General features: G+C 38.3%; 1 protein-coding gene across 2 annotated transcripts in view; it reads left to right on the plus strand.

The window, feature by feature from the left end:
* SLC28A3 (solute carrier family 28 member 3) overlaps positions 1-16,068 on the plus strand; it is a 38,020-nt gene extending 21,952 nt beyond the window's left edge. For both annotated transcript variants that reach the window (XM_030258654.4, XM_072922543.1), the window contains 10 exons: positions 3,196-3,276; positions 4,248-4,328; positions 5,304-5,429; positions 5,750-5,880; positions 6,649-6,817; positions 8,433-8,630; positions 11,200-11,281; positions 12,435-12,533; positions 14,268-14,391; positions 15,871-16,068. In XM_030258654.4, the coding sequence (XP_030114514.2) occupies positions 3,196-3,276; positions 4,248-4,328; positions 5,304-5,429; positions 5,750-5,880; positions 6,649-6,817; positions 8,433-8,630; positions 11,200-11,281; positions 12,435-12,533; positions 14,268-14,391; positions 15,871-15,973 (1,194 nt within the window). In that variant the 3' untranslated portion in view covers positions 15,974-16,068. The remainder of the gene's footprint in view (positions 1-3,195; positions 3,277-4,247; positions 4,329-5,303; positions 5,430-5,749; positions 5,881-6,648; positions 6,818-8,432; positions 8,631-11,199; positions 11,282-12,434; positions 12,534-14,267; positions 14,392-15,870) is intronic.
* Positions 16,069-16,453: the final 385 nt, after the last annotated feature.

Consider the following 16,453-nt stretch of genomic DNA (forward strand, 5'->3'; position numbering starts at 1 on the left):
AGCCATAACTAGGGACTAGACAGCCAAAAGTTTGCTTCTGTGTAGGCAAACATGTATCAGTCTTATCCTATGTTTCAAGCCAGCAAAACTGTGGAATTTCTAGATGATAAGAGAAACAAGTAGATTGTTCTCATACTGAAGATAAGAAAACAAATTGGTTTTCAGAGGTGCATATATATAGGAATATATACGTATATATATATGGTAAATGGAATTCCAGACAAGTGTACAGCAATATCAAAACATGCTCCATCTGCTCCTCCTCTAGACAAGGAATTCCCTCTTCCAACAAGAGTGAGTGACAACCAGCCTGTTCTCCCTTGAAACACTTGCCATTTATTTAGACATTAAGTTGGTCCAAAGTGCTTTTTTGTGTCTTTCAGACATTTTATGGGGTTTGCATGTTGTAATGAACCCTTCAAATCTTGCCCCAGGATATTTCAAAGTATTGTCCAAAAGAAAATGCCTAGCTCCTGAGAGATTGGACAAGGGACAGGATATGTCTGTCAGAGTCCAGTTGTATCCATACTGCATCCTTGGCAATATGCAGGGACATATCTGTTTTCTGCCAGGTGAAGTGGACATGTTACCAGAGCAGACACATCCCATTTGTGCATATGCACACTTGTATATGTTCTGAGCAGTTCTATCAGTCCCACAGTGTCTTTGAGCACACAGTTCTGGAAGCACTAGTTAGTAAAAAATGCACATACTTGCATGCATAAACCAGTTTATTTTAAATATGTATTTGTGCAGGTAGATGCAGAGTTTCAGACTTCTGAAAAAACCCACTTGCCCATATAAATAAACACTTCCAAGTACTTGAGTAGATGGAAAAGACCTTTTAGTATTAACTCTTCTATCCTGTTGACTACGAAAGACAAAATTTGCTTTGAGCAAGGAAGAAATTAGACTTCTGTTAAATCTGTAGCTTCTTTTTCACACCAGGAGAACTATGGTTCCCTGAGAAAAGCTTTTCTTTGAAGGTCAGACTTTAGGAGTATAAGAAAAAGCAAGTTGTTTCTTAAACATCAATGCAAATTCTTTAAAGGAAAATAGGGAAAAGGTTAAATATCAAGCCACAAATAGGAGGGGAGTTGAGAGCAGCCAACAGTTTTAATTTCCTCCTCTGTATGGTAATAACAAAAGAAAAGGCAAGGGAGAAAGATAATAATTTTACTAAACTAAACTGTCTGCTGTTACTGAATGGCAAACTATCCCTGCAGAATTGCAAAAATAATCACAGAACCATAGAGAAAGCCGCATTATATTAATTTATTAAACAGCACAACAATATTGGTTAATTGCAATCTGTCCTTTTAGTGAAAGGTTCTGATAATCAAAATTGAGTTTCTAAATGTTTATCAAAATTGTTTACAGTACCAACTCTGCTCTAGAAAGGCATAGAGTCTATATACTGAAAAGATCTGAACTAACAAAGTGGTTTGTTGTTTTTCGTTCTGTTACTTAGGTTGTTTTTCATTCTGTTCTGTTAGTTTATTTATAATGAATTATGTCATTAGTGAACACACATGAAAGCTTCTTAGTCTTCATGGTTGTGGGAAAATGACTGCAGACCCTGTGGGCTGGTAACTGGGGATACACTTAGAGGAAGCTGAGGGATTATATTCACATTTTAACAGGAGTTATAATGCAGGGTAAATCACAATTACTGCTTTCTGGATGGAATATGGTTGGCAATGACTTGAAACCCTTCCAGAATTTCCATCACCAGTTAAGGGGATAAAATGGAGAGTGGAGCAGAGTTGAGGCACCACAGCCAGACTCTGTGGAAATCCTTACAGGGATGGCAACTCGGTGGTAGTTTGTAGTTGATAAACCACGTACCAGCTGATAAACGGCATACCAGGGAAAGAGGGGAAGATGTTCCACTGGTGAGCCAGCAACTGTGGCAAAATCCCTCTCCTTTGACAAACTTGCTTCATTAAAGCCTAATAATAAAATTAATGTATACCTCCATGTCAAAGTTACCTACTCCTGATGTATGAACACACATAGGAATGCTCTCTACATACTTTTTGACTTTATTTTTAAAAGCAAAGGGAGAGAATTTTATGCTAATCAGTGATAAAGGTATGACTAGAGTCACTCAAACTCCACATAAACATAAAGAAATAGAATATAAGTAAGTTGAGAATAGGGGAAAGTTAGGGAAAACTCCATCTTAACTGCTGGGATCAGTCAATGTGCTGAACTTGTATTTTTCCCCATAGGGACACCTGTAAACTGGTAAGAATCAGGCTCTATTTGCTTTGAATGCTTTTACTTGGGATTAGAGCCTGTCTGTGTATTTCTTTTACAGCCAGATACAATCAGCAACAATCTTCTAATCTTAACATGTCACAATTTTATATTAATAAGAGCGTTATTCCTTAAATTATTAGTGTGAATCCTTTATGGGTGCTGGCAGTTGGCAGCAGGTAATACACTCTAGTAAAGGGCAAGGCCTGCTGAGAGGATTCCCTTGTGTTGGTAGTGTGTTTCTCTAAGACAGTCAAACCACTGTCCAATCCAGCAGGACTGCTCAGTTAAGGGTCTCCCTAATGGGATGCTGAAAGATTGATCAACTGCTAGGGTCTTGGCTTTCCTGGAACACTGACAGACAAATTAAATGCTAAGAGGCAAATAAATCTCTCACACTAAGGGTCTAGGAAGCCTCCCCTTTTCACACGACAGTGATACTGCTTTAGCTGTAACTAATCTGTCTGACTAATTTTGGACCTTTTGGGGGTGGATAGAAGTGGTGGTGGTGGCGTTCTGTGTATTTCACATACTTGAGAATCAAGTTATATTAGTTTTATTCAGGGTGAAAACCCAATCAGAGAGTGGTTTTAATAGCCCATCAGAGAGTGGGTTAGGCATTCATGCAATTCTTTTAAATTATGTTGAAAGAAAGTATTTTTCAGTGTCCACTGTAAGAGACCTATATTCACTTTTGGTATGTACTAAGTATATACCTTTAAATAGATTCTTTTTAAAGGATGTAAATGTTTGAAATTACTTAAACATAACTATAAATTATGTATATTATGCTAAGTGAAACGGTTTCTAAACAATTGCAGTTGTGTTAGAAAGCTATGTAGATAAATGAAAATTATTTAATTACACCACAAACAGGAAGGTGAGGAAGGAAACCACTGTAGAAGTTTTAATGATCTTCTGTCTTCAAATCAGGTTTTGCCAATTGTGGTTTTCTTCAGTACGGTTATGTCTATGCTTTACCATGTTGGATTCATGCAGTGGCTTGTTGGAAAGGTATGCATTTTTGCCAATTAGATGCTCATCTGGCTAGTGTGGGAAATGTTTTGAACACATGCAGAGGAGCCACAGCCTGGAAATAGTTCCAAATGTTACCATTGCAAACTCTTGACTGAGATCTCTCAGTCTGGTTTCATTGCTTATGTCATATAAATTGTTCGATTTGCCTCATTAGCTTTAAAAGTGTTCCCCAGATGCCATACTTGCTTAAATCTTCCTTTCTGCCTGCCCTTCTCTCAGCCCTCAAAGTGCAGGATGGACATTAAATCACAGAGAGTAGATTTCTGCTAAGCGTTTCAGTAGCAATTACATATAGTTTCCTATCACAGATACCCAGATAAGATCAAAGCATGTTCCTCACCTCACTCTCTAGGTGTTCATTTCTGTCAGCATCTATGTCAAGTGCTACTGTCTACTAATATAAGACCACGTCCACTTTCTGTTGTCTCTGTCCAATAAACCTGTCATGAGGGAAAAGATCTTCCTCTATGGTGTTAGTTACACCTAATTTGAAGATATTCTTAAATTAAAAGTTCTTTGCCCTTTACATTCACAGGATTGTTATATAGGCACCATGAACATCACCTAGCTGACATTAGTGTGCTAAAATTGCAATGAGGCATTTTTATCCTTAGTCTAAGTTTCACAATTTTTCTCTTCATATGATCCAAGTATTTTTGGACAAGAATATAAGTAATGAGAACACATCAAAATATCTGTTTTGTTTAATTTAGTTTAACATTTTTATGCCCAGAAGGAGCCTGGAGTACTTTCAGTTCTGATAAATTACTTCTCTGTCTTATTTTAGCATGTACCAATTACATGAATATGCTATACCTTTAAGCTGAAATCATTAACTCAGGAAGTACTGTAACATATCTCTGAACTCTTAGATTGATATGATTAACTCAAGAAGGGCATAGAACTGGCAGAACAAATTTTTGTCTCTTTTTTTAAAATCATTTTAGGTTGGTTGGATAATGCATGTCTTCATGGGAACAACTCCTGTTGAGTCTCTGGTAGCTGCGGGTAACATATTTGTGGGACAGGTGAGCTGGTGCACAGAAAAACATGCTAACATTAACAATATTACAGAATTTAGGGAAATAATGCTGCTCATTGAACAGTTGTGTATTAAAAATTAATCTTTCAAAGTTAGGATTTCACTACATCAAGTCTGATAATATGTTTCTAAATCTGCAGTATGTTCATTGGCAGTACTGGCAGTGATGTGCAGTGGAAAGGATTTGGGAAGCGATATGTTTTCCCAACAGAAGGTTAAGCATAATGTAGATGATAGATCTCCCTGATAGACTACTCCAAAGCTATGAAGAAATAACAATTTCAGGGTTCTTTTTCAGTTGAGAAGGCAAGTGGTATGAAAAGATGGCACAAAAGGAGGCAAGGGCAGGAGAGAGAGACATGCAGGGTTAGCAGTATAAGGCCTTATTCACAGAGAGAGTGGACAGCATCTAACAGACCACTTTAATGGGAAATGTATGAAACCCACATTTACAGTAATATATGTCCCAAGCTTAGAAGCAGCGTAGAAAGATCAAAAATTAACATCCAAGCCCAAATGCACTATTAGCATGATATTTAGCAGTGGTGCATCACCACATCACACTGCTTCAAGATTTAGAGTGGTACCATTGCATGACACTGCCTCCAGGATGTGCTCGCACACATGCCAGAGGGGCATGTTTCATTTGACTAACAGCTTTATTTGTGGGTCAGACCTGTAGCTGTCTCTAAGTCACTGAGAATTGGAATAGAATTTCTTGGCAGTTTCACTGTGCTCTTCAGGGAGACAGCAAACCAGCCAGAATTGTCTTCAGACATTCTCTTTCTTGGGATAAAAAGCCCAATGTATTGAAATTGGAGCACTTGCTAGCACTAGCATTAACTAGTCAAAGATACCTAAGAGAGTATGATGCAGACACACATTTTCCTGCTCTTAATAAAAGAAATCTTTGGGCATTTACTAGGGATTTCTTAATGTGGTGCTTGTTTTTCACTTCCAGACAGAGTCTCCTCTCCTGGTACGGCCCTACTTACCATATATCACCAAATCTGAACTCCATGCAGTCATGACAGCAGGATTCTCAACTATAGCTGGAAGTGTCTTAGGAGCATATATTTCTTTTGGGGTAAGACAGGGGAAAATAACTAGAAAATGTATAGTTTATCTGAAATCTTTTAAGTATTTCACCCAGCTACAATGTTTTGAAAGTATCCCTCAATAATTCCCACTGTTTGTAGGTTGTTTTTTTTTTTCTCTGAAGGAATTAGCCACAAAAATCCCTGGTCTTCTAACAGCTCATTCTCTTAATTTCCTTATGAGTAATATGAACTTTTAATGACCTCCAGCAGAAAAATCATACAAACAACTGAAAAAATTAATTGCATTCCTACATGTTTGTGCGTATTATGGTTATCATGGAGTACATTCTGTCACCTGGAATTCTAGGTTTCCTCCTCCCACCTGCTGACTGCTTCTGTTATGTCAGCACCAGCATCATTAGCTGCCTCCAAATTATTCTGGCCTGAAACTGAAAAGCCTCTGGTAACTCTGAGGAGTGGCATACAAATGGCAAAAAGGTAAGCTGATGTAGGTACTAGTTAATACTACTGCAAAAATGAGGTCTGGAAAATAATTCCTCATACATAAATTTTAGGGTGATTACATGGTAGGTGTGCAGGCGATAAATTACAGACTAAATACTACAAATGGTTAATTTATAAAGTCAGGTTAATGTGCCCCATTACAATCTAATATATGCCAAGCACCTGGGCCAAGCTATAAACTCTCCAAAGAAAGAGGGAAATGCCTACCTGAGGTGACCTGCCAGGAGATTTTCCCATTTGTAATGTTGCTGTCTTTTTTCTGAAATGAATCTGCAAATGCAAGCGTGTAAAAAGCAAAGGCAAAGAAATCATTTCACAACAGCAGCAAATTTGTTGTCCATCTGCAGGGACACTTCTCTTGAGAATGACAGGCAAAGTGAAAAGGCTTCTAAGTATCTGTTTCTGAATGGCCCAAGTATTTCTGTAAGCGCTGTGTGGAAGAAGAGCAGTGACCACTGCCTAGTCCAAGCAGTGCTACAGTTTTGAGATCTGATCCATATCTTGCTCAACCCTGAATGTGGCAGAATTCATCCTCAGGGCACCACAAGCGTATGCACAAGTGTCTGCTATGAGGATTGACGGGAAAAATCTACTTCACCTCATTATTTTTCTTCATTATTTTCTCTATGAGTGTACAGACAGCTTCAGTGTTAGAATTCTAATCAAATGTATGTACCTTTTAGTTCTGTTATTTGTTCTTGAATTTAAAGATTCACTCTGGTTTTCTTTTCATTGGCAAAGTGAATCAAAGAATCTGCTGGAAGCAGCCAGTCAGGGTGCTTCTACCTCCATCGGGCTGGTAGCAAACATTGCTGTGAATGTGATCTCCTTCCTTGCCCTGCTAAGCTTCCTCGACTCAGCCCTTTCTTGGGTGGGCAACTTGTTTGACTATCCACAGCTGACCTTTGAGGTATGATCTCCCGGTTCTTTGTGCAGTTGACATACATGCATAATTTGTCTTTCTCAAATTTAAGTGCTTATGTGGTTTGTTGTTGGTTTTTGTTCTCATTTTGTGTTTTAACATGATCTAAACCCATATTTTATTTGCACATTCAGAAAATTTTCTTAACAGTTGAAGTAAAATTTTTGCCATTTAAGAATTTCTGTATGTATTAGTTCACATATAGTTTCCCTCTGCAGTGTTCTTGCTAACACTCAGGGTATCTTTATACAGAGTAGGGTAGCACCTGCCTCCTCTGACTTGGCAGTGCAGTACATCTGTCAGTTACACGTTTGCTAAGCCATTAACATCTTCTTCAGCTAAATATAAAATTGGCTTTAGCTTCAGAAGGTCCCATCAAACCTTTAATGCTCACTATTTTCACTTAGATGGGGACACTGGGGAAAGGCCGGACTTGCCTGAAATCAGACTTACTTGATATCGGCTAGTTCTCAATACAATTACAAAGTAAAACTGTATTCAAATCACTCAACAGAGCAAATAGGTTTGAAACAGGACTTCTGTTTGAACCTAGGTCAATTTGTCATTTTTTACCCAATGCAATCCCCTAATCTCAGTGGTTTGGGCCTTTTTGTTTTGCAAGACCCTAAGAAAAGTCCAATGAGAAACATGGATATAACTTGTCTTAATGGTGCTGCCAAGGTGAATAGTCACCCATAACAGGTACGGCTTCAGCAACACTAAGTTATTACCCTGCTGAGCTTTCACAGGTATCTCACTGCACCCCAGACACCCATAGCTGAGGAGAGGCACAAGTATGCATGCCTTAGGCATACCTGTGCAGGGGCTGGTATTTTCATAACTGCTGGGTGGACAGGTACATAGTCCACAAGGAACTGAGACACAAAGACATGAATGCATGCAGGCAATCTTGGGAGAGACACTAACGTGTAACCTGCTGTGACGGAGAAACCAGCCAGAAATAGTAACTGCTTAAAGACTTCCATTATATTCCCTAAGGGCAATCTGACAAAAGCATTTCACAGTTGGAGCTATTTTCTCTTATATAGAAATAAGCTACATTGTGATATGGGATTTCTTTTTCAATTTGCATAAATCTGATAATGCCAGGAAAAAATAGGTACAGCCTTAATTGTGTCAGATGCACAGCTTTATGCAGAGACAACTCTTTTTTTTACACCAGTTGGAGTCCAATAATTAAGCATGTTCATTAACACATTTGATTTAATCTAGCAGAAGAATTAGAATCCTCAGTTCTCTTATCAGCTCTTTTAGTTCAATCTTCTTTCTTTTTGTCAAACACTGTGCCCAATTTGAAGCCATTATTTGATGGAAAAGAAGGCACAGAAACCTTTATTTTATTTTAAATACAACACTAGGGATATACAAATATTTTGCTATATCTAGAGTCAGGATTAATGTTTTAAAAGGTACTCAAGCATGCCTGACAATTAAAAACTCCCAGAGTTTGTGGCAGCAAAAATTGAAGGCCAATTTTCCTCTCCTAATATAAAACCATCCTTATTTTAAGTTTTGAAAACTTACTGTCTGCTATTGTTCTTTGACATGTATTTTGACCTGCTTTTTCTTATACATTCTGCAGAACATTTGTGCTTATGTCTTCATGCCATTCTCTTTCATGATGGGAGTAGACTGGGAAGACAGTTTTATTGTTGGTGGACTGCTAGGTTACAAAACTTTCTTCAATGAATTTTTGGCTTATGAGCGCCTTTCAAAACGGATTCAAAACCGAGAAAAGGGCGGAAGCATGTACATTAATGGTGTGAAACAGTATATGACAGTAAGTAAAATTTTCTCTTCTACAGATTTATTTGATCAAATACCTCAATGCTGAAACTTGACTTATTTTTTAATATGGGCATAAAGTGGTTTTATATTACTCTAAAATATGTCTTTGAGCAACAGATTTCAGTTATGAAAGTGAAGCATTGCTCTGTGCAGTTGCTGTGACTGTCATTGCTCTAGCTGTCTTGAATAATCATAGAAACAGAAGGACATGGGTTTGGGGAACATGCAGCGTCCCTTAGGACACCACAGTTAAGACAGGTTTTCTTCAAGGCAAGTTTCTTCTTACCTGATTCTTAGCACTTCTCTGTGAGCTACTCTCCCTGAGAAAGAACTTGAGGATCCTCCTGCCCTCAGAGGTTTGTCCAAGCATTAAACTTGAAGAGAGGCATCCAGCAAGCTCTAGCAGGTGGTATTACTGGCTCATCTTTGCTGTAGGCTATTGTTACCTCTGCAGAGGGCAGTAATAAAAGACATGTAGTACATGCCATACACCTCCCTTGCCACACTGAGTCCAACCAGTCTGTCTCAATCAAGCTTTTCAGCCTTGTCCCACCTCTCATTCACAGGTTACCCAACAGACATGTAGCTCATACTACATGCCCTGAGAAAGGCAATGCTAAGGGCATCTTGCATGTGTGCACGGGGCCAAAGATCATTCAGTGATGAAAGCTGACCTTTGTGGACATAACTCCACTATCTGGCATTCACACACACAGCACATGCTGAATTTGTCCTGAGCACTGGCAATGAAAACTATGATATCTGACTTTACACTCCCATTGATCCTTCTTTCTTAAATCAAGACAGATTGTCACTGTAGAGAAACCCTGAATTAGAAAGTATTTTGTACAGCTATTATTTGCTTCTTTGAATTAGATGGGATGCTGTAGATAGCTCTTATATTAAAAATCAAAACCAAATTCCTGACCACTTGCATTCCTGATTAACAGAACATATTTCACATGTGGAGGCAGCAAGCGAGGTGGTCTGATCAAATATTTATACCCTTGTCTGAGCATCCATTGCCAGTGTTCCTGAAATTCCAGGTAATAGAACCCTGGGCTAGAATGATCTTTGATGTGCCCTGCTATAGCTGTACTTCATTTTACTACATGAATATGACACTGAATTCCTGCATGAGTGATTAAGGATTTTTTAGTATGGAATACAGCTTTAAAACACAGATCCTAGGAATTCTATTTGACCTTTTTTTTTTCCCTCATAAAATTTCATATAGAACTTTCACATTCATTTCTAATACCTATAAGGAGCTGTATTAAATTCCATGGTGAAAAGCTCTGAGAAACATAAACAATTTTGATTCATAATACTGGTAAAAATTGGCTGATAACCATTATAACTATAGCACAACAGTTCAGGTGAGGGTGTGCTTGGCTTCCATTTTTAATTTCTCTTCAGCTTCAGAGCTCTCTAATTCATCCACACACAGATAATCTGTCAGACTGAGCAAACAAGTGTCTTCACCTGAGTCATTAATTACATGGCTTCCTGTTTTCAGAGCTAGAAAAGTGCAAATGAAAGCAGGGTACACAGAGCTTTTTCTAGGAAAAGCTGGTAGAGTGGGTACTTGAAAAACATTTTCCTGCATTTGTACAGATTGATTGAAAGTATCTACAAACTGATGTTCGTAAAAGAGGAATTAATCCAGAGGAACTTCTAATAAACAGGAAACCTACTAGAACACTCACTCATTTTCAGCTTGAACCTAAACCACAGTAAATAGGAATTTGGAGCTTCCAGGGGGACAAAAATCCATTTGCTGAGATATGTTGCCTCCTTTCTCAAAATGTTTGAACTACATTTATCTGAAGGACTGCAAGGTTTGTAGCCTGATTTCACCTAAAGGACCATTTTGTGTCCTGAGAGCAGTCCCTTTGTGGAGGCAAAGGCCATCCTTGTCTCTACTCTGAGGTCCAGGCTTAGTTGGTGTTACCCAAGGGGAGAAAGGTGGCAGAAGTCAGTGCTGAAATAAGCTGTTAATGGGCATTCCAAAATCAGAATGTCCCTCTCTGCCTGTCAACACAGAATGTACCTACTTCATAGGAGACCAGTTTGTCTTCTTTGCACAGGGTGGAGCATGCACAAAGTAGCTTTGTATATAGAGCCCTCTGCTTCTTCAGGATAAAAGAATTCAGGGATGCATACGAAAACTTGAGGTTTCAAAAGGGTTTTATAGAAGCATCCAGCTGTGAAAAACAAGTTGAGTTATAGCTCTCTGACTCATACTTTCAGAAAACAGCAGTTCAATTGCCACTCCTAAGATTTTTCTTTTTGTCATTAATTACTACTACTCACTTCAAAAAGGCACAACAATATATGTGAAAGATAAAATCAACACATAGTTTGTCAGTCCTCAGATGGGCAATGGATCTAAAAGCCTGACCCTTTCAACAAGGAAGCCTACCTTTCTGAAAGCCACACCTTGGGCAGCAACCAAGCAAAACAGTTATTTTTGTACTCGGAGCAATGCCATGTTTTCAGACCTTTAAGTCACAATGAGCTGTTTCAAACCACTCAGAGGGTGTGTCTTTGCTTTTCAGGTTCGCTCTGAAGTCATTGCCACCTATGCTCTCTGTGGATTTGCCAACTTCGGCTCCCTGGGACTGGTAATAGGAGGCCTGAGTAAGAACCACTCTGACAGACAATTTGTTTGTCAAGCAAATCCCAAAGAAAGCACCAAAAGGAATAGGCTGTGGGTGAAATGTCACACTGTGACACGAAATAACTCACAGAAGCAGGCTAGATGCAAAAGGAAAGAAAAACAATCTAAAAAAGCAAACTTTATATTCTGACTCCACTATATATACAATAGCAAAAATGACAGTGGACTGGAGGGTGAAACTGCCACCTTTCCAACCACACTGGTCAAACCAACAGTCCATCAATTCTCTCCACCTACAAAGAAGAATGCAAAATAATCATTATTTACATGAACACGCATGAGAAAACTCAGTTGACATTATGTAAATATCAGAAGGCATAGAACTTTTAGAAGAACTTTAAAACTCTCAAAAGAACAGGGCAACAGTGAAGCTTAGCAGCATTAGGAGCTGAGCAGCTGCTCTGCCAAAGCCTAGCACTCAATTGTCAATGGAAGGGCACCCAGAGAGGTACAGGCAAGGGGAAGTTCTGGGGAGGTGCTGAAGGCAAGGGGAAGGAGCCAAGCCCTTCTGATAGCCTTCCCTGTTTAGACCTCAAACATGAACCTGAGCTACTACTGCCCATGAGCTTCAGGAGGAGCAGGTCAACATGCATGCTAGTTTGAGAGATTAATTTGGTTATTTCCTGTAAAAATATACATATATGCAGTAGGCTTATAGGGAAAGAATTGAAAAAATGGGTTTTCAGATCTCAGTGGAAAAAGAAAAATTGAAAAACCATCTGAGTTCCTCACCAGGTAGCCAGAATGGCTGGCAGTCATCTTTATCCTGGAGCCACAGTGGGCTCAGCAGTGGGGGAGCATAGAGGAGCAAAACCCAGCCATGGGGCCAGGCTCTTCTTAAGGGCACAATCATCCAGCAGAGACATGCAAACTGCCAAAGAAAGCAAAAGTTACCATTTTAAATATAAGCCACCCTCTTAGCAGAGAGAGCCAACCCTGGTACTTGGCCTTCAAATAACCCACTAAAAAATGTCCCATTTTTTCCTCCCATGTTTCTCCTAGTTTAAACTGCAGGGTGGGAAATTATTCCTGCGGGGACAAAAGCTGGCAGGTTCACCTTCCTTATATATCCTTCTGTATATCTGTTTGACATACACTTTGTTTTTCCTCTAGCAAGCATTGCTCCCTCAAAAAAGAAGGAAATAGCTGATGGTGCTTTCAGAGCAATGACTGCAGGAACTGTGGCCTGTTTCATGACAGCCTGTGTCGCAGGTACAGTGCTTGGGTTTGGTGTCCCCTACAGTCGGTGACCACCACCTATGTCCACCTAGGCTGCCCCGTCACTCAAACACAAATACTTCTGTGCTTGGCAGGTTGATATGAGACAGAAGGCTCTTGAAAACTAGAATTTGAAAAGGTGTAAATATTTCAGTTCTCCACTGTGCCTGTATTTTTAGGAGAGGGGTATGAGTATGGTGTTTTAATGGAGTTTTTTACTGGGTTTTATTTTTGTTAGTTCGTCTGTGCAGAGCATGTGACTCCTAAACAAAGCAAGTTATAGATGAATTGCAATCCATCCTGCACACCACTAGTTAGAGGAATCGAGACTTAATTTTGGGAAAGAAACAGAGAAGTGGAATGAAAGAATGTAAAAGAGTAACAGAGAGGGAGAAGCTGAATAACTCTTTGACATAATGTTAAGTGGATATTTTGAGAGGATATTATTTCCACAGAGTGCTTAGGCTTGTGAAATGGTCCTAAAATGGGACTCCTTTTTTTTTAAATTTCAGCTTCAATTTGAGCGAAAAATCACAATGCAACAGTCATTTTAGGGAGTAAATTAAAAATAACAAAATAATTATTCGAAAGACTAATTGATATGTTTCATTACGTTATAAATTTATCTTCAGTATTTCACAATCCCTTTTCCAGCTCTCTTTACTGAGCATGTGGTTTACAAAATTGGTATGACATGGTATGATGAAGGTTAAAGCACTCATATTTCAACAGTGAAGAAAGATCTTGGTACTTTATGTAGCTAAAACCACTATGTCCATTTCTACCATAACTTCTCTATGTCTTGGTGTTCATGGGAGCAACAGAAACATACACATTTTAAAGATAAGCCCACACTATTTTCTAAAGGCTACAGAACCAGCACACTTGAACTAACATTAGTGTCACAGCCATCCATAATATTTTAATATGTGACACTACTCTACATAACTGAGGAACCAGGAAGCCCTACTAAAATGTGTCATTTCACAATACTGATCTTAAGAATAATATTGTGAACAGCCACTGAGAAAATCTCTCCAAAATAATAGAATGTGCTTTGGAAAGAAAATTGCATTCCACCCACACCTGCCATGGTAAATGCTTTCCTTACGCTCAGGAGAAAGTAGAAAAGCCAAGCAATTTCTATTATCCCAGTTAAGAACATATTAAAAATGTGTCCAAGTTCTACAGCATTACACATAGAAGGAACTATCACTTTCATATTTCTTGTGTCTCCATTACTCCGGTGACTGATGTCATTAGTATTTGTAGGAAATTTTAGAGACTATGTATCAACACAAACTCTAGTTAAAACAAAACAAGAGGTTCTGTATTTATTTGCACTTCTATAAATGCAGCATAGCTTCATTTTAGTTAATGAAAACACTCTGACCCAGCAGTGAGAAAGGCTTTACTACTTAATATTAGTATTGTTAAAAGAGGCAGAAAACCAAAATTATCCAAGTGTATCAGGTTGCTGTAGTTTAATTTCTATACATGAAAAGTAAATAAATTGTTGTGGTTGCTCCTGAATTCAGTTTTTAAAAATTATTCAGATTAGAAATCCCACAATTCAAAGATTTTGACCTTGTACCTTTACATAACCACTTCAAATGGTGATTTTGTGTCAGCCAGAATGGTTCATTTGATCATGACTTCATGACTCACATTCTCAAATCTTATCTTCCTCTTTATTATTCATTAAGAAAATTTTAACTTACTTCACAGGAATGCTGACTGTCCCTAGTCCGGAAGTTCCTTGCCATATCTTATTAGGAAATGCTTCCAACTTCACAGATTTCCCTGACAACAGCACAAAGCTAGTTGAATGCTGCCAGCAACTCTTTGCCAGGTATTGAGATCCCTTTATCCTCTGAGAGAAAATTAGGGAGTTTATATCTTCTCTGAAAACTTAATATTTTTTTTTAATATTTGGCTTTTTTTTCTTAGGCATCTGCTTTCAGTGAGTGTCTTTTAGAGGAATGGCTATTGAATCGCTGTTGAATTGTATTCCTCTTCTTGGGGCCTTTATCCATTGCATGACAAACACCTACCGAACCAACAGACAATTCAAAATACCTTTTTTGAAACCTCCTCATGAGAGGAGGGTAAAGTACTGATCTCTCCTCTGTGGTGACCAGTGACAGGACCTGAGGGAATGGCCTGAAGCTGTGTCAGTGGAGGTTTAGGTTGGGTATTAGGTTGGGTATTCTTCACCCAGAGGGTGGCTGGGCACTGGAACAGCTCCCCAGGGAAGTGGTCACAGCACCAGCCTGACAGAGCTCAAGAAGCATTTGGACAATGCTCTCAGCACATAGTGTGACTCTTAGGGATGGTGCTGTGCAGGGCCGGAAGTTGGCCCTTGGTGATTCTTGGTTTATCTCAAATACTAACAAGAAAATAAATATTTGAACTAATATAATGTTAAGCTAGTATTTGAGGCTAGCAATAGCTGAAAAAAAGTCAGGAGCCTTTCCCTCCCTTCCCTCTTCTGTCTGTAATGTGAATAAAGATAGTAATAATAAGACTTGTTTATGTTGAAAACTTTACATGCATTTAAAGTAAAAAAATATTTAAAGATAAATTTCACAACTCTCTATCTAAGACAGAGAGAAAGAAATATTGATATTAAATAAGGAATATATTCAGATGTACTTAACACTATCTCTCTAAGAACCACAGGTCTATCTATTTAGGTTATGGTAAGAACTTTTCAAATTTGCCCTAATGTGCTTTCTTATTTTCCCTTTTTTTTCTATTTTCAAAACTAATTATGTTAGAAATAAATGCTCTTAATTCATCCTTTTTTCTTGCTATTGATAATTGAAGAACTTACACACCAAAAATAATTTCTGGGTACATTCAATCATTGTTATTTCTTCATTACTCCAACTTTTCCTCATCCCACTAAATTCAGCTCTACCATGTTGCTACAAAGACAAGAACCTGGTTTATTTTTAGCAGAATCAATGTTAAGCAGATGCTTTGAAAATGTAAAGATATTGAATAGGGAAGTGAAGCCCACAATCATTTCAGTCATCTAGGGGGATGTACCAGAGGCATGAGGACTTGCTACAGAAAGCCAGAAGTTATCCTGATAAAAAGTGAGAACATCTGGATTTAGCATTTGGCTGGAGTACGGAAAGTCTTCTCTCTGTTTTGTTTCTCATGAAAATTTTAACACATCTAAAGTTGCTTTGGAGAAAGTGTGTTGCCACGTGCATGTGTGTGTGTATATATACATATATTGCAGAGAGAGATTCCTATGACAAAATTATGTGATTCTGTAAAATGGAGTTTTATCTGATTTCTGCTTTATTTCCTCCCCCAGTGCAAATCATATGGAGGAGATCTTTCCTGGAGGAAACTACAGTCTGAATCCCTGGAAAGTGTGTTGCCAAATACTGGGTCAACCTTCTTTTCACTGCACTTAGGTTAAGTTTTAAATTTTTTTTGACAGGATTGATCATAAATAAGAACTGTGTTCCTTGGAAAAAAGGAAATAAAAAATTTGTTTTGTTACAATGAGTGTGAATTTCCCCATGCAATCTTTATTTTTCATCTGTTACCAGCCCAATTCCACTGACTTGTTTGAAATTATTTATAAATTAAGCTAGCATAAATGGAAGACACCTCTTCCTGCAGAATTCTTCTCCCACTACAAATCAGAATAGAAGAATATTTCTAAGCCTGATTCTCCTGCTTCTATTTCTACTCTGAAACTAACTAATTTGCCAGAATTAACTGCTGTAAGTATGAAGAAAACCAAATTCAGAAGATTTGGCTGCCACTTACAGAAAGCTATGAACTAGAAATAATATTCAGAGTTACCCACAATTTATAATACTATTTCTGCACTTTTTGATGGCAAAGAAGTTTTTACTGCATGAAGAGAAATTACTTTCTGCAGAGAA

The sequence above is a fragment of the Taeniopygia guttata genome, chromosome Z, assembly GCF_048771995.1.
Source record: "Taeniopygia guttata chromosome Z, bTaeGut7.mat, whole genome shotgun sequence".
NCBI lineage: Eukaryota > Metazoa > Chordata > Aves > Passeriformes > Estrildidae > Taeniopygia > Taeniopygia guttata.